The 22,461-nt window shown below is 41.1% G+C and overlaps 1 protein-coding gene across 4 annotated transcripts in view; it reads left to right on the forward strand.

Annotated features, from left to right (window-relative positions):
* The window catches only part of BTBD7 (BTB domain containing 7), a 112,537-nt gene extending 90,385 nt beyond the window's left edge, over window positions 1-22,152 (forward strand). For all 4 annotated transcript variants that reach the window (XM_034768056.1, XM_034768057.1, XM_034768060.1 and 1 more), the window contains exons 5-11: window positions 2,763-2,838; window positions 8,453-8,613; window positions 8,988-9,131; window positions 10,446-10,635; window positions 13,065-13,243; window positions 14,793-15,224; window positions 19,153-22,152. In XM_034768056.1, the coding sequence (XP_034623947.1) occupies window positions 2,763-2,838; window positions 8,453-8,613; window positions 8,988-9,131; window positions 10,446-10,635; window positions 13,065-13,243; window positions 14,793-15,224; window positions 19,153-19,968 (1,998 nt within the window). In that variant the 3' untranslated portion in view covers window positions 19,969-22,152. The remainder of the gene's footprint in view (window positions 1-2,762; window positions 2,839-8,452; window positions 8,614-8,987; window positions 9,132-10,445; window positions 10,636-13,064; window positions 13,244-14,792; window positions 15,225-19,152) is intronic.
* The last annotated feature ends 309 nt before the right edge of the window (window positions 22,153-22,461 follow it).

The raw sequence follows: 22,461 nt of genomic DNA on the forward strand, positions 1-22,461 counted from the left end.
GAGACCGCGTTATATCGGGTTTCGGGACGGTACGCTGTGCCGAACTGGACCGACTTCCGCAGCGGTGATTTAAAGGGCTCGGTGCTCCAGGTGCTGTGGGGAGCCCCGGGCCCTTTAAATCACCGCCAGAGCTCCGGCAGCGGGGCTCGGGCGGGGATTTAAAGGGGCTGAGGCTCCCTGCAGCGGCCAAAGCCTCTGGCCCTTTAAATCACCGCCCGAGCCTGGCTGCCGGAGCCCCGGGGCTCCGGCAGCCAGGCTCGGGCGGTGATTTAAAGGGCCAGAGGCTTTGGCCGCTGCAGGGAGCCTCAGCCCCTTTAAATCCCCGCCCGAGCCCCGCTGCCGGAGCTCTGGCGGTGATTTAAAGGGCCCGGGGCTCCCCACAGCACCTGGAGCACCGAGCCCTTTAAATCACCGCTGCGGAAGTCGGTCCAGTTCGGCACAGCGTACCGTCCCGAAACCCGATATAACGCGGTCTCACCTGTAATGCGGTGAGATTTTTTTGGCTCCCGAGGACCGCGTTATATCGGGGTAGAGGTGAACTTTGAAAGGGAAGAATGTGTTCCTCCAGGAAATCCCTAAATTTCATGTCACTTTATATTATTTTTTATTACAAATATTTGCACTGTAAAAATGATAAACAAAAGAAATAGTATTTTTCAATTCATCTCATTCATGTTAGAGTACTTGTAAGTATAACTTACAAATGTAGAATTTTTTTTGTTACCTTGTTTTGGTTTTGAGTGCAGTTATGTAAAACTTAGGAGCCTACAAGTCCATTCAGTCCTACTTCTTGTTTAGCCAATCGCTAAGACAAACAAGTTTGTTTACATTTATGGGAAATACTGCTGCCTGCTTCTTATTTACAGTGTCACCTGAAAGTGAGAACAGGCATTCGCATGGCACTTTTGTAGCCAGCGTTGCAAGGTATTTACGTGCCAGATATGCAAAACATTCGTATGCCCCTTCATGCTTCAGCCACCATTCCGAAGGACATGCTTCCATGTTGATAATGTTCGTTAAAAAAATAGTGTGTTAATTAAATTTGTGACTGAACTCTTTGGGGGAGAATTGTACGTCCCCAGCTCTGTTTTACCCACATTCTGCCATATATTTCATGTTATAGCAGTTTCGGATGATGACCCAGCACATGTTTGATTTACGAACACTGTCACTGCAGATTTGACAAAATTCAAAGAAGGTACCAATGTGAGCTTTTTAAAAATAGCACTCGACCCAAGGTTTGAGAATCTGAAGTGCCGTCCAAAATCTGAGAGGAATGAGCTGTGGAGCATGCTTTCAGAAGTCTTTAAAGAGCAACACTCTGATGCGGAAACTACAGAACCCGAACCACCAAAAAAAAAAATCAACCTTCTGCTGGTGGCATCTGACTCAGATGATGAAAATGAACATGCATCGGTCCACCCTGATTCGGATTGTTATCGAGCAGAACCCATCATCATCATAGATGCATATCCTCTGGAATGGTGGTTGAAGCATGAAGGGACATATTAATCTTTAGCGCATCTGAATGCTTGTTCTCACTTTCAGGTGACATTGTAAACAAGAAGCGGGCACCATTATCTCCTGCAAATGTAACCAAACTTGTTTGTCTTAGCGATTTGACTAAAGAAGTAGGACTGAGTGGACTTGTAGGCTCTAAAGTTTTACACTGTTTTATTTTTGAGTGCGGTTATGTAACAAAAACAAATCTACATTTGTAAGTTCCACTTTCACGATAAAGATTGCACTACAGTAATTGTATGAGGTGAATTGAAAAATTATTGTTTATCTTTATTACAGTGCAAATATTTGTAATAAAAAATATAAAGTGAGCCATATACACTTCGTATTGTGTTGTAATTGAAATCAATATATTTGAAAATGTAGAAAAACATCCACAAATATTTATAATTAATTTAAATTGATATTCTATTACTGTTTAATCGCAGTTTTAATCGCACTGGTAATCACAATTTTTGTAATTGAGTTAATTTGTTTTGAGTTAATCACTTGGGTTAACTGCGATTTAACAGCCCTACTGGACACAGAAACTTTTAACATTAGATATCTTTCTCCCCTTCTCCCCCTCAGTGTATTGTGATAATGGAAATCTTTAGAACTTACGTTTAAAAAAAAAAAAAAGGGTGGGGGGCAGCTTAATTATTTTCCTGGCAACTGGTAAAAATACCGGCCAGGTGGTAACTCTAGATTGCTGAGAAGAAAAGGGTGGCGCATGTGGCATAGATGAGTTCCAGAACTTTTTATGACTAGAAAGAATTTATTAAAAATAGAGATTTTTTTTAACTCTAGAAACAATAAATAATTTTTAAAAAAACTTTAAACTCCTAAAAGAGAGAAGGCAGTGGGAGAAGACACTTGTAAAATCATAATGAAAAAAACCAACAGAATTAGCAGGTATGAGGAGGATTTATTTTTGTTTTTTTAAATAAATGGTCACTTTCTAGATTAAACGAATCATACCAGGTTCTTTGCAAACTATATTGCTTTGGGAAACTTATATTGTGTAGCAGAACTTAAAGCTAGACTTTCCTACTCTGTCTTTTCCTTAGTTTAGATATCAGTTTTACTACCAAGTACTTGAAGCAACAGTGGTACGTTAGAACAAAGGCTAGTGTGAATATGCTTTTGTGAGGTGATTCAATTCAGTTTTTTGCCTGAGAAATATTTGTTTGTTCAGTGGTTCCCATACAACGCATGGTTAATAAACTAAGTGTGCATTGTGTTCCATTTCTTTATTATAGGCAAGTGAACAAGATATTCTTAAATATCTTGTTAAATGGGGAGAACATCAGTTGATGAAAAGAATAGCAGACAGAGGTAAGAACCTTGTTTTTAAAAAATAAACTTGCTAGAGAAATGGATTACATATTTCAAACTGATAGATTTTAAATTCAGGAAAATATGTAATCTGGCTATACTGTGAGCAAAGGAAAGCTAAACGAAAGCACTACTCTGGGAATTTGTCTTCACTAAAACATCAGCAGTACCAAATAAACATTGTACTAGAAAATAGCCAAAAGCACAAGCACTCTTGATATTAGAAAGACAGGATAGGTGAGGTAATATCTTTTATTGTATCAACTTCTAATGGTGGAAGAGACAAGCTTTTGACCTACACAGAGCTCTTCTTCAGGTCTGGGAAAGGTACTCAGTGTTACAGCTACGTACAAAGGGGGACCAGTTAAGACCTTTTTAAAATTTTTATTAAAGCTAATGTTAAAAAATATAATACACAGGTTGAGAGAATTCAGAGTAGCAGCCGTGTTAGTCTGTATCTGCAAAAAGAACAGGAGTACTTGTGGCACCTTAGAGACTAACAAATTTATTAGAGCATAAGCTTTCGTGGACTACAGCCCACTTCTTCGGATGCATACAGAGTGGAATAAATATAAATATAATAAATTTGTTAGTCTCTAAGGTGCCACAAGTACTCCTGTTCTTTTTGAGGTTGAGAGAAGTGTATGTACATCTGGGTATAGTGCTTAGATTAGCCACAAATACAAAGTTTGTTTTTTAAAAGTTATATGATGCATAGAGTACATAATCAGCAATAACCCAAATTTAGGTGAATAGATTTAATACAATTTAGATATTAGAATCCGAATACGCGGGTACATCACTCATGAAAAGTTGTACAGAGATTTGGTTGTGGAAAGCAAAATATATCAATGAGTGGAGATTGTCCCTCAATAATTGAGAATTTAGGGTAAGTTGTCCATTTAGAAAATACAGTCCATGAGGAAAGTTTTTCAGTTACTTTCCTGACTGACCATTTAAGGCGAAATGGCCAGTTAACACCTCTACAGTCAGAGGTAGGGCCCTACCAATTTCACTGTCTGAAATCAGCCCTCCCCTGTGAAATCTGGTCTCCCCTGCTGCTGAGAGCCTGGGGCTCCTAGCTGTTAGTCCAGCCACGCTGGGGAGGGACAGGATTTGTCCTTCCCCTGCATGGCTGCTCTTGATGGAGAGATTAGATACTCCTCCAGAGGCAGCACAGAAATGATGATGGTACACCCTCACTTATGCGCTGCAGCAGCCTGGGAGCTGGGCTTGGGGCTTCTCCCCCCCGCCACTGCTCCTGCCATGGCTCCGGGCTTCCTCCCCCAGCAGCCGGGGCTGGGAGCTTCCACTCCTGCTGGTGTAGTGCGAGAAACTGAAATGGCTATCTGTAGGAATTTGCTACATCTGACAGCAGTTTATTTTACAATCCCTTACATATGAGTAACTGCTACAGGTAGCAGTTTCTTGCAGTACACCAGCTGGGGCTCAGGGCAGTCCGAGCTCAAGGCTGCCCAGCTCGAGGCTTCAGCCCCGCAGCTGCAGCCAGGGCTCAGGTCAGTCCAGGCTCGGGGCTTCTTCCCCCCAAGGCTCCTGCTGGGGCTTCGGGTGACCTAGTTGGAGCTTCCACCCTAGGGCTTCTTCTGAAGTTGGGGCAGCCATTTTTCCCGGGGCACCCAGATTGGCTGGGGGTCCCGGCCTTAATCTGTCACTGCTCTGGACTTGGAGCCCCCAGCTGGGGCCCTCCTAGTAGCATGGGGGAGATCCTACCCACCTCCCGGAACCTCCTCTAACTGCAGGAAGCACGGAGGATGGCTGCTGCCTAGGCAGCACAGAAGTGAGGGTGGCAATCTTAGGGCCTCCCCTTCCCCCCAACAATTTTGCAACACCCCCATCCCATTTTGGGTTAGGACCCCTACGGTTACCACACCGTGAAATTTCAGATATAAACATATGAAATTGTGAAATTGACCAATTTTAAAACCCTCTGGCCGTGAAATTGACGAGAATGGACCATGAATTTGGTAGGACCCTAGTCATAGGACAAAGAGGGTTAGTGGCTTACAGATTGTTATAATGAGCTATAAATCCAGTGTCTTTAAGTCCATGACTTTTGATGTCTAGCAGAATTTTGGATTTAAGTTCCAGGTTCATCTTCTGAAGGTGTTGTACAGTTATGGAATGATGGTTTTGTGAGAAGCGTTCGCCCAGAGGTGATAAGGTGTTTTTTGTCTTTTATTTTTCTGAGTTCATTTGAGAGCATAGTGATATCTCATTTCCCCTACTGAATTATTGGGACATTTAGTGCACTGGATATGGTACACCACATGTTGTAATAGTAATGTGTAGAACCCATGGATATTGAAGGGTATGTTGTGGTGGGTGTTGAACATCATACCAGTGGAGATGTGTGCAGATTTTTTGCATCTGTCATGGTAGGATGTGGTATCATTTTAAGTTGATGTGTCCTGGTCTGTGGGGAACTTGCTTCTGATTGTGAGTTTAGTGTGGTTGGAGGGTTGTTTGAAGTCCAGAAAAGAGGATTTGGGAAAGATTTTCTTTCAGGATATGGTCCTCATCAAGTATGGATTGTAATTGCTTGTTTGCTATCTCATATGCGTTCCAGTGTGGGGTGGTAGGTGACAACTAGGGGTGTGCGTTCAGCAGTTCTTTTCTGGTATTGAAACAGATTCTCTTGGGGTATTTGGGTGGTCCATTCCATGATGCAGTCGACTTCTCTGGTGGAGTATCCTTGTTTGGTAATGGCAGTTTTAAGTGTGTTAAGATATATGTCCTGGGCTTTCTCCTTGGAGCATATGCTGTCGTGTCTGAGTGCCTGGCTGTAGATAACCGATTTCTTGGTGTGTTTGGGGTGATTACTGGATCTATGAAGGTAAGCGTGGTGATCCATGGGTTTCTTGTATGTAGTAGTCTGGAGCTGATCATGGTGCATTTGTTCAGAAGTTCTTCCTCGAGGTGGCCCATGAAGAGCCATCCTAGTACTCCTGGCTGTTCCCATGGTTTGTATAAAGTTTGTTGTTGAATGTAAAATTGTTAAAGGTGAGGATGAAAAGGATGAGTTTTTGATAATGTCTGGGGGGTGGATATCTTAGTGTTGTCCATCGTCTTCTACTATTTGAGACAGGCAACAGTTCTGTTGTTCTGAGGATATTGGTGTATTTAGGACAGGGGTGGGGTCTGGGGCTTGCCCCACTCCGGCACTGCAGCCGAACAGCAGGGTCCGGGGCCCCTCTGCATGGCTCCTGGAAGCAGCGGCATGTCCCCCCTCCGGCTCCTACATATAGGAGCAGCTAGGGGGCTCCACTCCACACGCTGCCTCCGCCCCAAGCGCCGCCCCTGCCGCTCTCATTGTCCAGGAACCACAGCCAGTGGGAGCTTCAGGGGTGGTGCCTGCAGACGGGGCAGTGCGCAGCAGAGCCGCCTGGCCACACCTGCGCATAGGAGCCAGAGGGGGGACATGCCGCTGCTTCCGGGAGCTGCTTGAGGTAAGAACTGTCCGGAGCCTGCACCCCTGATCCCCTCTCGGACTCCAACCCCCTACCCCAGCCCTGATCCCTCGATCCCAGCCTGAAGCACCTTCCATCCCCAGCCCCACCCCAGAGCCCACATCCCCAGATGGAGCCCTTATTCCCCCTCCCCCCACACACACCCCAAATCCCTGCCCCAACCTTGATCGCCCTCCCAACCCCTCAGTCCCAGCCCGGAGCACCCTCCTACACCCCAAACACCTCATCCCCACCCAAGAGTCCGCACCTCCTCCCGCAGCCCTCATTCTCCCCTGCACTCCACCCCACCTGCCCCAGCCTGGAGCCCCTCCTGCACCCTGAACTTCTCATTTCTGTGTCCAACCAGAGCCCTCACCCCCTCCCGCACCCCAACTCCAATTTTGTGAGCATTCATGGCCCACCACACAATTTCTATATCCAGATGTGGCCCTTGGGCCAAAAAGTTTGCCCACCCCGATTTAGGAAGTGCAAGAATGGTGTTCTGTGGGAGGTTATTAATGTTGTGGAGTTTCTGAAGAAAGTCAGTTGTGTCCTGGAGGAAACTGACCCTTTCTGTGATGAGTGGTTTGAGGATGGTTTCTAAGAGTCCGCATATTCTTAGGGTAAGAGTGCTGTGGCCAAATATAATGGATCTGCCTGGGTTCCCCTATTTGTGTATCTTGGGAAGATGGGGGATGACGTTGTATAATTGCTCAGAGTTGTTTGGGAAAAGATTTGATGATATCCCTAAATTGCTGGTTGAACAGTGGTGTGGGATCTTCTTTGATTCCTTTATAATAGGTGGTGTCAGAGAGTTGTCAGTTGGCCTCCATGACAACGTCATCATGGTTGAGGACTACAATGGTGTCCCCTTTGTCCCCTTTGTCTGCTTGTCTTTTGATAATTATCTGGCGGATGGATTTCAGGGATTGTATAGCTGTCCTCTCAGCGGTGGAAAGATTGTGGTGGATGTGATGCTTGTTAAAGATTTCACTGATTATTTTACTGAAGTAATTAATGTAATGATCAAGTGTGTAGTTTTGGTCTGTTGTGGGATCTCCAGTCAAATGATTTTTTTTCTTATGACTGTCAGTGTGGCGTATGACGGTAGTTGTGGGTGGTGCTGTCTTTTGTGAAAGAATTGTTTGAGGCAGAGTCAGCAAAAGAATTCTAGTAGTTCTCTTGTAGTATGGTATCAAGTTCTGTGGTGGGGAGAAGTTCAGTCCCTTGGAGAGTACAGATAATTCAACTCCAGTTAAAGGAGCATTGATAATTTGATGGTTGGGTGTAGTGTGCAAGTGGTGGGTCCTGGTTTATGGTTTCTCCTGAATGTGGCGTTCTGTGCATTGTTGGGTAGTTGGTTCCACTTTCTGTTTTTGTGGTGGGTAGCTGTCATCGGGTTTTTTATAGTTGTTTTGGGATTCTTGCATGATCTCTGTCTGGGTTTCCTGATATATTTTTTTTTTCTTCCAGTGTGTGGGAACATGTGGTGATTTCTTGTTTTAGGTGATCCCTTCTGGAATATGTGAGGTGCAAAAGATGGTTCCTTAGTTTTTTCTGAAGTCGTTCTGCAGAGCTGTTCAGCATATTTGCAGTTGTATGTAATAAAATATGTATTGTAGCTCAAGCAGAAATAATGGGCTTGATGCAGAAATTACTAGATGGGTTATATGGCCAGTGCTGTATAGCTGACTAGATTATGATGATGGTCCCTTTTGCCATTAAAAATCTGTGAAAATAGTCTGGTCTTTCTTGGAAACCATTGGGGGAAGGGAAAAAATCCACAGAAGAGTCTTGAGGAACTACCAACTGTTGGGGATGAAAAGAGGTTTTTTTGTTGCTGCAGGAGCATGGTTTTGCAAAGAGATACAAACCATCTTTCTGTCAGCTTAAGCAGTAACAAACCAGATAGAAAATAAATTTTGGGGAAATGGCTTTTGGGCAGGTGACTCACATCCATAGGAACCAGATTGAATTGTGCTGGTGGCATGCTGGTTCGTTTTGTGGAAAAACAATGCCAGGCACGGTCTGTCACTCACTACGCAGATTTCCTTTTCCTTCCTGCAACAGAAAAGTAGAACTTCTGTTTTCCTATTAAAAAATGTGTATTCAGGTGGAGACTATATATTTATTATTCCTTTCCACAGAGCCCAATTTACTGAGTGGTACTGCCCACAGTGTGAACAAACGCGGTGTAAAGAGGCGAGATCTTGACATTGAGGAGCTGAGAGAGATCCTATCTTCTCTTTTACCTGTTGTCCGCACTGAGCACATTTTACCTATGAACAGTGAAATACTGAGTGATGCTGTAAGTCTTTCTTCTCCCACACCCCACAATCCACCTTTCAGACACACAGATCTAGCCTATGGGATTTTATATTTCAAGCAGTGCAAAAGTCCTAGGTTATTTTAACTTTTTTGAGATAGAGGCAGCAAAATTTATGAACTTTTGTTATTGATAATTATCATAAAACAGTATTTTTAATGCAAGTTTTGTGAAAAAATTAAAATTTGGAATGGCTGGTGAATTTTGGATTCGAGTGAGTACTACTTGATTAAAAAAAAATGATTTCACTTAAATTCCTCAAGGAGCTTGGCTGTATCTATTCAGCGTGTTTGGTTACTAAAATATTAGTAATATAAATTGTAATACGTTCAGTTTAAAAATTCTGTCTTTTACAGATGAAGAGAGGCCTCATTAGCACCCCTCCTTCAGACATGCTACCAACAGCAGAAGGTGGAAAGTCAAATGCCTGGCTACGGCAAAAAAATACTGGGATATATGTTAGGCCACGACTGTTCTCACCATATGTAGAAGAGGCAAAGGTAACCATTGATAATATGTGGTCATTACTAAACTGACATCAACAAGGAATTCTGCAGACAGAAGGTTTCAGTATATCTTGTATTGTTTGCATGTGCTGGTCTAAAATACTAACACTTTCAGTTTAACAAGGCTTATAGGGCTCATCATCAGACCCAAGTCTACAGCTTGTTGGAAGACTTGACAACTGTTCTAGTCAGAATTTCCTGATTCACTGAAATCAAAATGTTTTGATGAGTCTTTGGTTCTGATGAAATTCTGAGGGAAGACCTGCCTGGCGGTATGAAAGCTGAGAGCCTGGGGGTCCTGGCTTCTTCCTGGAAATTCCACCTTTCAGAGAATTTTTAAATTTTTGGTTTTCATTCCAAATGTGAACTAAGCCACATTTTAAAATCTCTAAATCCTCTGCAAAACAGAATAGCTGTCCTTGTCCAGCTCTCCTGAAGCCCCCTCTTGTGCACCTCCAACAATAACCTCTCCATAACTCACCTTAAGATAGCAGCTGAGGTGCAGGTGGCATCCTAGGACAGGCTTAGGAAAGGGCATGGGCATGTCTGTGATGGGGCAGGAGTATGATACAATCTGGCAGTCCTGGCTCACAGTGGCCCCTTGTGGACCACTGCTACAGTTAAAGCAGCCATGACTTATGCTAGGAGCTGGTTTGGCCTCAGCAATGCCTAGGTTTGGGTGACAGAAGGGCAGTGTAAAGACAGCTATTCTCATCTCCCTCTCCCCCACCCCACTGGTGCTCTTATGCATCTGAAGATGGAACTTCTGTAATCATAACAAGAGTCCATAAGCATATGAGATTTTGACAATTTTTTTTTTTTTTTTGAGGGGAGATTCCTAATTTTTTGTTCATGGGATCAAACTAAAGAAACTCCAACATTAAATCCCTTTTGCTATCATTAAAGTACTCTTTTGCTAATATTAATCGGGGGGGGAGGAAGGGAGAACGGACTTGACTCATGGGCTTCCATCTATAAAGTGAAGAGATTACATTTCCAGCATCATCTGAGGGGTGCCTAAACTTAATTTGTTGATTGTAAAGTGCTGTGAGAATTTTGAGTGGAAAATACTCTAGAAAACCCAAGTAATGTTATAAATTGGGAGCAGATGAAATGGGTTTGCATACTGTTAGGCCTTCAGCCCCTGTGCTTCCTACATATTAGTGGTACCTTTTAAAAGGATTGATCTGCATATTTCAGGGGGCAGTAGTTGGTTGTGTTATGGTTACTCTATGTGGAAAATATGACTTTGGAAAAGTAGTAGAATTTTTTGTAGCAGTTCTTATTATCTAACTACTATTGTTTTAGTCGGTGCTAGATGAGATGATGGTGGAACAAACAGACCTAGTTCGTTTGCGGATGGTTAGAATGTCCAACGTGCCCGACACCCTCTACATGGTAAACAACGCAGTGCCACAGTGCTGTCATATGATTAGCCACCAGCAAATCGGCAGTAATCAGTCCAATCCTCCTTCAGTTGTCGCCAATGAAATCCCAGGTAAGAATGCTAGCTGAACTGCAGCATTCTATTTACTGTCCTCTGGGGTTCTGTTGATGGGGATTATTAAATTCTTCTTGTTTCCCAGAGTCTTCTCATCTGGTGTTGGTAGATGGACCGCTTGTTTTAAGAGATTTCCTCCAAAGACTCTGAGTTTGGGATGAGTGGGAATTTTTTTTTAGTAGAATTCTAACTAATTGTGAAGGAAAGGAGCCCTAGTAGAAAGGGTGCTAGTATTCAGATAATGTAGAAGCACTTTTATAACCATAGTATCTCACCAGTATGGTACTAGATTCAAATATCTACTCTACAGAGCTGTCCATAACTGATAGCATTCACACATGCCCCCAACAGCAGAAGGCAGAAACGATGCCATCCTATAGACAAGACTCCAAAAAAAATCAACCTAATGTCAAATTATATAACCCGTTGCATTGTGCCAAATTCAAACACTAGTGAGCTGCCAACAGGAAAAATTTCCCCAAAATAACTTGGCCTTGACTGAAAATGTTCTGCTGCCACTCCTGAAAAATTCCACTCCAAGGACATGGAATGAGAACATCTCGACCAATCTTAAATGCCATCGTAGCTGGGTTCTGGGCAATTCAAGGCTTAAAGATTGTCACCAACGCTTTGACTTATACCTGAAAACAAAGAACAAGCCAGTGCAGTATTTTGAGCACAGGAATTTTGTGCTGGTAGTGGCCCACCTTACTTAATGCTCCACTGATAACAAGAAAAAGGGATTGTTTAGCCAGTTTCACGAGCAGGGAAATCATTAGAGCTGCGGACTGAGCCAAATAGGTTTGCGTTACAGGCATATGTTACAACAAGCTGTGCTCTCATGCCAGGAGACATCCCTGGAGCACAGAGAGCAGAAAAGAGCTGGCCACCTGAAGAACCAAGCAGCATTCTCCTGTCTGTGCTCCAGGAGCTAGGTATAATTCTCAGCTGATCATTCCCCCACAAGGACAGACTGAACGTTTTGGGCTGGTAGTGTGACATGTTCCTGAGGCTTTGTGAATCTCCGCTGAACTGTACCTGCAGTATTCAGGTTATGGTCAGCAAACTCTTGTCAGGGTTCTTTGGACCTGTTTGTCTGAATCAGAAATCATGCAAGAGCTGAACTTGGCCCATGAACTCCTGAGTGAAACTATATTGTTCCTGTATCCTGCTTCTACAATGGATGCCATCCAGACAACACTAAAATGTGTGTGATTTTAGATTGAGTGTGTTGACTTACGAAGAATTGCTCCAAACTCAAGCCAGGTTATTGTTAACAAACCTTTTGAAGGGAAGGCTGAGTCATGCTGCCCTGAAATCTTCCTTCATATAGTGTGACCTTGACACATAGTGTTTTACTGTCTGAGTGTTTTGCCATGGTGAAACAGAGTATAGAGGCTTGTTTGAGACTCTTGGAGATATTGTTGTTCTGCTCATGTTTACTATGTTAGTTCATATGCCAGAAATAAAAAAGAAAACATTTTGGAAAAATTAGCAAGTCTGATAGCACACACACTGTGGTGATCTTTATGAAACTAGAAGCAATTGATGTTTGTTTGTAGTTACATGATGTGGTGTTTATTTCACCTCTGAAATGCAAATACCCCATGCATTGCTCTTGCTGTCTAATCCATTTAATCTTTGTGGACCTTTCATCACAGATGGTAATATTTTGCCATTGGATAGCTGGTGAGGTTCACGATTCCAACGCTGCATTTACGGAGGCTTGAATTTAACTTTTCTCAAGATATGCAAATGTTACTAGGGACAGAAAATTCACAAAGAAATATCACCCATTACCAGACAGCAGCAAAATGTTACATGATAGTTGTGCAATAGGATAGCCAAATACCCAAAATTACATATGATTTCCTTTTGGAAAGGTTTCTAATTATTTCAAGGCAGCTGCATAAAACAGTGTAATTTTCACAGGTTTATGTTGGCTTAAAACTCATGTAATTTCTTTAAAATGCATTTTCTGTAGTTATTACTGGTACTATGGTCTTGTGATCCCACAATTCCACCAAAAACATAAATTGCGGCAAGAACATCAGCCTATTGTTGGCCTATAGTATTCCAGAGGGAATGTGCAGTTGAGATTTAAAATATTCTGGCTCCCAAATCACTGTAAGGGATTTACAAAGAAGAGTATATTTGTGGTTTGCTTTAGTAGAAGCCAGAAAAATGGCGCACATCTTTAGCACTAGTATGTTCTACACTTTATCCCATAAAGATGCTCTAAGGCATTAAGGACAAATATATGTCATACTATTCTTGGCTTGGTGCCAGTCGTCTTCAGCAACATAGTCAGCCTAACATCAATTCAATGACGTGATTAACTTTAGTTTTTCATTCAGAATTAAAGTCCCATTAACATCTTAAGAAATAAATTCTCTTGTAACTTTTCACTGTCATTTTTTCCCCAGTTCCCCATCTCCTTGTTGTTAAAGAGATGGTCAAACGGCTCCAGGAGCTCCGTCATACTGAGCAGGTTCAAAGAGCATATGCTCTTAATTGTGGAGAAGGAGCCACTGTCAGTTATGAGATTCAGATTCGTGTATTGCGAGAGTTTGGACTTTCTGATGCTGCCGCTGAGCTTTTGCAGGTATGGAAAACTGTCTGGGTAAGTTTAATTCCTCCTCCAGGGTGATTTGGTGCGAATCTTTTGAAAACTGAATGTTTGACCAGGACTGCAACAAAAACTAACATTGTATAGGTGTACGCTTTTTTTAACTCTATTTTTGTATTTCTACTGAGTGATCAGGCAGTAGTAATGAATTGCTTGCTGGAGGTGTAGAAAATTGGATGTTAGAAAGAGGGTGGTATTTATACATCGTAAAATGGGCCTGGAAGTGAAGAATTTTTACCAGTGAGAAAACGCATATTTTTATTATATCAAATAAATAAATTTAAGCTTATTTCCAACATCAACCAGCAGTGGCATTTGTTGAAAGAGGTGGAGGGAGACACAGAGGGAATGTTAATGCTTCTTTTTGGAAAAGATGCCATAATGTGGAGTGAAAATGTCCAGTGCCTGATTCCAGTGACATTGGTTACATGTATTCTCAGAATCTGAGAAGCTTTTGTCATTGTCACTGTGCAAAGCACTTGATGTTCAAGCATTCCTGGGGAAAGGGCTGATAATCGCTCAGACTCAAAGTAAAATACAATGTTCTTGAACCCCACGGGGGAACACCAGTAGATTTCTTATGTGTAATCAGTTTAAAATTCTTACATTTCTGTCACTTAAAAACCACCATCCACTAAAGAAGCGTTTGGTCTTTTCCTCCATTTGAACTGGTTGGTTAAATGTTGCAAAAACGGTGTTCCAGTGCTTGTCACCCTTGTTTTAATTCTTATTTGTTTATTGGTAACATTTGCAGTGTTGTTTGCTATGCATGAACATTAGAGAATAGGTATACTTTTGCAATACCTATATTCTTTTGGGGGATACAAGCATGAGTAAGAGCAGTCTGTGCTCACTATTTATTATTTGCTGTTTGTCATTTGTTGTTGGTTATTTTCCTGTTTTGAAAAGCTTCCATCTAGATACGGAGCAGAAATTATATCATGTGACTTAAGTGACCACTCACTGTAAATAGTGAAAGTGAGCAATTTGTGATCAATTTGTGAACAACTTGTAGTCTGCAAATTGTTCATCCAAATGACTCTGAATACTTAAGAATAACAAATTGTTTCAAGAACGAGTCCTGAAGAGGGAAAAGGACTAAATATTTAGATAGTAAGTCAGTCCTTGCCCCCAAAGAATTTACAGTGTGCCCATACAGCAGGTGGGCAGGGAAAGGGGCCAATTTTGATTAAGGCCTCCAAATGCTGCCGGAATGATGATGATACATTTGGACATCTTAATCACAGTGAGTAATTTGACCAGTTCTACCACATAGGGAAGCTGATGCAAGGCTCTCGCCTCTGACTTTTTCTGAAGGTGTCTCCCTTATGGCCATGCTGCTCTTTCATGATCAGCTCTTTGTCACCTTTTTAAAGTCTTTCAGTGTATTATTTAAAACAGTGGGTCTAACTAGTCATTGTACTAAGTCTAGATTACAAGTCCCAATCTTTGGTCAGTTTTATAGGAAATCTGCCCCAAAAACCACAACTTTTTTAATCTCTGATTTTGTTGTATTCCCTTGCAGAATCCTCACAAGTTCTTTCCTGACGAACGATTTGGGGATGAAAGCCCACTCTTAACTATGAGACAGTCTGGACGATGTCGAGTGAACAGCACTCCCACTGCAGAAACCATGTTTACAGAACTTGACTCTTTTGTGGCCTTCCATCCACCACTGCCCCCTCCGCCACCTCCTTACCATCCACCAGCTACTCCTGTTCATAGCCAGTTCAAAATGGGCTGGAAACAAAGGGTGCCGAGTCAACATCCCTCACGTTCCTTTTCTTATCCATGTAACCATTCACTGTTCCACTCCAGGACAGCTCCTAAAGTTGCCCCACCTGTCTACTTACCTGGTGTCAAAGCAGCAGCACCCCCTGATTGCACTAACACTACAGGACTGGGGAGACAAACAGTAGCTGCAGCAGCAGCAGTAATGGCAGCTGAAAAGCAAGCAGTAAGTGCATCTTTTTTTCCCCCCATCGAAGTAATTTGTTGAAAAGGAAAGTTAAGGTGAAATGTAATGAAATAACGTGGCTTGGAGGGAGGTGCAAAGGCTCAGTGGGGAGTGTAAATGTGAAAATGAACCTTCTCCCCTCCACCCCTTCTGTAAAATACCTGAACCATCATGGTGGAGGGAGCCAAAACAGAAGGAGCAGAACTAGTGGAATAGACAGGGGAATAGGTGAATATAGGAGTTACTCTTTCAATACATATTTGCTTGAGAAGTAATGTAGACAGACGGGCATGTGGAGGAAATCCGTGGAGAGTTCTGAATGCCTGGAGGCAATTTTGAATTGGATTCTAAAATGAGTAAACTGGTGGAAGGTGACAGAATGGGATATATGCATATATAGAAAGTGTTCATGGATTAATATTTAAAGGTAAAGAAAAAATTGTGTACATGTCTAAGTTGCAAGGAAGACTGGTTTCCTTGAGTGAAGCTGACTTCATCATATGATTGGTAGTATGTCTGGATAGAAATGTAATTGCTAAAAGCACATTTTAAAAAGAAAAGTTTTAATGTTGCCATTACTTGATATCAGTTTTAAGACTCCTAAACCTGTTTCGAGACTGTGTGTGTGCATGTCTCCCAACACACTATACTTCAGTTTCTGAAGACCTGCTTATAGTCACTCAGATCTTTCCAAGCAATTTATATTTACTTAAACCTGAACTTTTGTATGCTCTGCACCCAAAGGTGATTTGTTTTTCAGTTGGTAAAACTCAGTTTAGCTCTTTCTAAATTACCTGAGCTTGGTAGAAGTTGTTTTCATATTTTAAGAAAAAGATTCAAGTGCTTTCTTAAGCTCCCGTTACAAAATACCCCATTTTTAAGTTAGTTCAAACTTGCAATGTACTTATTCCTCATATTAAAAAATGCCTTTGACATAAGTTAGTGTCTGAAAGTCATGCACAAAGCTTGTATGCTTATTAACCACTAGATCATAACAAGCAAATACATGGTAGGAACTCCACAGGTTGGAATGAGTGAAACTGCTTTTAAAGAAGGAACGGATTTAAAGCAGTTGTATGTATGCTTCTTTGTATTCTATTTAACATTAACTTAAAGAAACCCCACGCCCTCTTGAATGCAAAGTAATGACTAAGAATTTAGTATAGGAATTACCCTACTGGTCTCTGAACAGTGACCAATACTAGATATTTCAGAGAAAGGCACAGGAAATCCTGTAGTAGTCAGCCTGCCCACAGGAGAAGTTTCTACCTAACACACTGTTAGTAATTACCTTATGCTAAAGCATAAGGAACCTTTTAAAATATCTTTTTATCGTTTCTAACATAACTGTAGATGTTGTCATTATCCATATAAATCCTTAAAAAAAAAAAAAAAAAAATCTTAAGCCCTTGGTCTCTTCATTCTGTGGCAGTGGTGCTCCAAAATTTGTTTTTATATTTTGGGGTAAAAAGTATTTCCTTATTGTACTGCCTTTCAATTTCTTTGCTTCTCTTTATTTTTATATTCTCTAAAAAGTTGGGATTCCTTTTCTATACTTCATTATTTTAGATACCTTTAACTTGTCCCCTTATTCATTTTCTCACCAGTTACAATCTTTTCAGTCTCTCTTCCTGTTGAAATCTTTCCATGTCAGTTCAATTTTCACTTTTTCTGTGATCCCTTGAGACTGAGTGACTAGACTTGAACACAGTCTCTCAGGTGAGGGCATGCCATTAATACATACAATGACATAATATAGCCAGTCTTTTCGAGCCCTGTTTTAAGTAACAGAGGGTCCTGTGGCACCTTTAAGACTAACAGAAGTATTGGGAGCATAAGCTTTCGTGGGTAAGAACCTACGAAAGCTTATGCTCCCAATACTTCTGTTAGTCTTAAAGGTGCCACAGGACCCTCTGTTACTTAAAACAGGGCTCGAAAAGACTGGCTATATTATGTCATTGTATGTATTAATGGCATGCCCTCACCTGAGAGACTGTGTTCAAGTCTAGTCACTCAGTCTCAAGGGATCACAGAAAAAGTGAAAATTGAACTGACATGGAAAGATTTCAACAGGAAGAGAGACTGAAAAGATTGTAACTGGTGAGAAAATGAATAAGGGGACAAGTTAAAGGTATCTAAAATAATGAAGTATAGAAAAGGAATCCCAACTTTTTAGAGAATATAAAAATAAAGAGAAGCAAAGAAATTGAAAGGCAGTACAATAAGGAAATACTTTTTACCCCAAAATATAAAAACAAATTTNGTAGGTTCTTACCCACGAAAGCTTATGCTCCCAATACTTCTGTTAGTCTTAAAGGTGCCACAGGACCCTCTGTTACTTTTTACAGATTCAGACTAACATGGCTACCCCTCTGATACTAGCCCTGTTTTGTTAGACATACTAACGTTCGCTCAGTGCGCAGAAATGGTTGTGGGGGAGGGGAGTGTTAATTGAGGTAGGCAAAAGTACACCTGGGTATTTTTCCTGAGTGATTACAATTAATTTAGGAGCCAGAAATATGTATGATTATTTCAAATTATTCCTTCCCACTTGCATTCAACATTGACTTGTACCTGCCATATATTATGCTGCCTATTCACTTGTCTTTCTTAGGTCCATCTGAAGTTGTTCTGTCATCTCTAGTCTGGACTAAACTAAATAATTTTGTCATCTTACAAATTTTGTCATCTCACTACTCACTCCCTTTTTCTAGATAATGAATAAATATATTAATTCCAGTCCTAGTAAAGAATCATTGATACAGTATCCTGCTGTTAACCTTTTGCCATGCTGAAAATTGACTATTTATCCCTACTTGTCTTAGTTTCTAATCAATAAAAACGTTTACTTCTCAATCCATGAATATGTAGCTTCCTTCGTAGCCTTATATGAGGGTTCAAATTTATGTCAACTTTTTCTCCTTTATCCATTCTTTATCCATACCCATTCTTTAGCCAATGTGGTCAAATAATTATAGTAAAGTAGAAACGCACAATTTTTTCCTTCACAGCCCTTGTACTAGTTTATACCTGTCAAGTCGTGTTCATCTAGTGGTTTGCTGGAGATGATAAAAGTAGAAATTATAATTTTTCTGTGAGGTTTATTGGTCTGTAATTGGCAAGATCACCTCCAAACATGTAACAAGGAGAGAAGAATCAATTTCGTAACTACCACAGCAATTTTAACTCAGCCATATTGTGTGCAAATAAATAGAGTATAGGTGAAACCGCATTATATTGAACTTGCTTTGATCCACTGGAGTGGGCAGGTCCTCCCCCACCCTCCCACCCCCGAGCGCTGCTTTATTGTGTTGTATCCGAATTTGTGTTATATCGGGTCGCGTTCTATTGGGGTAGAGGTGTGGTTACCATTTCATAAAGGAATGGGGAAGAGAGATTGGGCATGGTTTGCTCTTTGCAAGGGAGAGCCATTCTCTTGAGATTTGATTGGTTGCATATTCCGATGTAGAAATGATATGCATGATCTTTTGCCTTTTTACTTATTCTTTCCAAGGGCAATGTGCAGAGTTGGATGTTTTCAATAGTTGCTTCCCAGCTAATTCTGGGTAATAATCTGCTTTTAAAGCTGGTGAGTGTGGATCAAATGTATGGAATACAGTAGATGAGTCCCTCCTCTAGGAGACTGAAAAGTAAACTACTGATTGGGGGTGTGTGTGTGTGTGTGTGTATGTGTGTGTATATATATATATAATTATAATTTTAACCAATTTGGAGTAGCACATGCTCTTAAACAAGTTTTGAAACAATGTTGAAGTTACTGGCTAGGATTGCGCTAGAAGACTGAAGTGGGTCAGAAAGGAAAAGCATCACCAACTACTACAGAAAGTAATGTTACTGATAAATTAAATTAAAATATAGAAGTAAAGCAAAATCCAAGTAGACTTAACTCTTTTCCTTTCTTTTCCAGTGTACTCAGCCCATGTTAAATGAGTTGATGCCAGATATTGCTATGGGTGTGTCAACGATGTCTCTAAAGGACAGAAGATTGCCAGAGCTCACGGTTGACACACAATTAAGCCAGCCAGTGACAGAGGTTGGACCTGGACCACCCCAGCATATTTCATGTATTCAGACTAGGCACATGCACAGTTCTCGAAAGAAACATGCAATAGAACAAAAAATAGATACTCGAGAAAATCAACAGGAGTATCCAGATTTCTATGATTTCTCTAATGCTGCATGCAGACCTTCCACTCCAGCACCTAGCAGACATACTCCTTCACCTTCCCAAGGCATGTATTTTGGTCCAGATTTGTATAGCCACAATAAGGCATCACCAAGTGGCTTAAAGTCAGCCTATCTACCTAACCAATTATCTCCTAAAAAGCAAGAGGATTCTAGGAGAGAATATGTGCTTTCCCAAGATGGGCATCAGCACAGACAAAAGAATGAGCCAATACACCTCGATGTCTTAGAACAACCTCCCCAGCGGTTGGACTTGGCATTGGCTGCCCAGGAAAATGCTGGTAATGGCCCAATTCACATCAGGGGAAGAACAAAAATGGAAACTGACTTAACATATGGGCTAACCTCTAACAGACCTTCGCTCTCTGCGTACAGCTCTGAGACACAAGACGAGCGATCCAGCAGGAGGCTGACAGATGAGGAGCCTCTGGAACACGAAGCACAGAGAAATACCGATTTGGAAAGGGAAGATGCAGTAAGCAGAGGAAGGAGGTCTCCAAGCAAACCAGACTTTCTGTATAAAAAATCTGCCCTCTGAAAGCAACCTCCACTATTTCTCTGGGCCTGAGAGTTGTGAAACACCCCATCCTTTGCCACTTTGGGCCTGACTTTTGTCAGACAAATTCATTAATGCCAGCAGAAAACTCAATTTTGCTCACTTTTTTTGTATATACATTGCTTTATTAGAGACGGCACGCTATCCGTTTATTTTGAATGCTGCTTCTGGGTTTATTTTTGTGGTTTGAAGATATTAAGCCTTTACAAAAAAAATAGCTGGCACTTTTTTTTACAAATTGGTAGCCTTTTGCACCTGTACATTTATTTTACCTGTACTAGTTTTGTACTAATGTTAAACTTTCTTGTTACATTTAAAGGACTGTATTTTCATACTTCTGCATTTTACCTTTCACCTACCAATTCTCCATGTGCATTGGGTTGCACACTATGAAATGTATTTTCTTATGAGATAGTAACAATGTGTTTATTTTTGAATTATAGGAATTCCAAAGAACAGCACATCAAAATACTTTTTTAGTAACATTGTTTGTTTAGGTCTGAAATCTGCCTGATCTATCACTACTGCAAATCCAGTCTAATACCATTCTGTTCAACAAGTCATGGCAGCTGGTCTCCATTCATTCTGATTCAACACGTCTACTCTAAAACATATGGCTGGGGCTTTCAAAAGAACCTAAAAAAGATTTAGATTTCCAGGTCCCAATGAAATTAATTTGAAGTTGGGTGTCGCTGCATTAGGCTCCTTTGAAAATCCCAGCCTACATTTTCTGGTCCATTTGTGATTTTGGAGAACTTCATGGGCACTGAGAAGCATTTATCAGACTCAAATGATTGATTTGTGAAGAAAACGTAGAAATATTGCAAATTAATGGTAACATTACTGTGCTGGTCAGGATACCCTTGAATTGGGCTGTGTGAAGGTCACAGTTCAGAGAATTCATGCCAAAACCTAAAGCTCTAGGAAGATCAGGCTTACTATCTGATGTTGTTGTCTAAATTATAACACTGTCAAATGAGAGGGCTGCCTCTCTAGTGGAGGTACTGAGGTGACTGCTCATTGCCTTCTTTTGTCCTGCCGATGAGAAAAACAAAGGGCTTTAGTCTACCTGATGTCATTCAGTGTTCCTCAACATTTTAAATGTCTCTGAATTTATCATTTCAGCCGTTCTCTTTTGTGAACTGAAGAGTAACTGTGTTAGCTTCATTGGTTGCAGATGGCTTAGCACTTTTTAAAATTATACCTCTAGCTCCTTGAGTAAAACAATAATTGTGGGGCAGGGGTGTCTGACTCTTCCACTAACGTAAATACAAGGTAGAGAGCAGACACTGGTGGTTTGGGCACGTCCCTTGCCATTGTGCTGAGGTTACACAGTATAAGGAGTTTAGTGATGGTCATTGAAAAGTCAACACTTGCCAATAGTTACCACACACTTATTTCCCATTCTGAATGTTGTGAAGACTCTGGTATATGATACCACAGTGTAGTAACTTCTGGTAAATGCCTTTTTTGGGGTTGGTCACTATAATGAAAGATCTTGCAGCAGTTGAAGACCTCAATCAGTGTGAGCTAAAGACTGTTTTAACCTTAAAAATGCTTAATGCTATTTAAATGTAAATCTTTCAGTTTCCTTTAGTATAAGTCAGTTTTCCTGGTCTTGCCCATCCCTTCCCCCCAAAAACAAAAACAACCTCCCCACCCTCTCATTAATGTATACAAGGCTTAGGCGCCATAAGACCTTATTGTGCAACTGTGTACTGAATTTTTAAACTAGACAGTGGTGTTTGGGTAAATTCTGTTATGGGTTTGTGATCTAGTAAATCATAATCCCTCCTGCAGCACTTTCATACCACGTTAAGATTCCTTTAAGTTACACTCGTGTTAGTCTAATGATATTGGGTGGTGAAGGTTGACTAAATCACAGTTGATAATTAGTCTTTTTAGCCTTAGGAGGCTTGGTTTGAAATCTGGGTTGGGCAACAAGTACAAAATGCATGTGGTGATTCCAACCTCCTCTGTAATCTTTGTTGTGTTCATAGAATCGTAACACAGTGTGGAAAGTTGTCCTCACCTCCAGAAACGTTAGGATAGGTTAACACGGGTGTCACACAGGCTAGGGACTGAGGTGCATTGGCCTTGCTCTGTGAAGTTCATCACAACATTTTCTAACATTAATCCCTAGCCATATGTACTGCCCCCCTCCCATGCTCACGAGCACTAAAATCAATGTAACCCTCTCCCAAAAAGTAAATGACTACTTCCATCGAAGCCTGTGTTCAAATGTTAGTAACATGATCACTTTAAATCCTAGCTTCCAACAGAAGACTTACTATTTGTATAACTTTACCTACAACTTGATAGATCTGCTTACAGGAACCCTGTTTTAGCTATTGATGATGTTGTTTGATGTGGCACTGTATGGTAAATTGTGGCTTAAATCTCTTAGAAATAGTATGAGTAGTTATTTGATGGAACTTGTGGAGGGGTGGCTGGTAAAGAAGGCTGAGAAGTTTC

Source organism: Trachemys scripta, chromosome 4 (genome assembly GCF_013100865.1).
Source record: "Trachemys scripta elegans isolate TJP31775 chromosome 4, CAS_Tse_1.0, whole genome shotgun sequence".
NCBI lineage: Eukaryota > Metazoa > Chordata > Testudines > Emydidae > Trachemys > Trachemys scripta.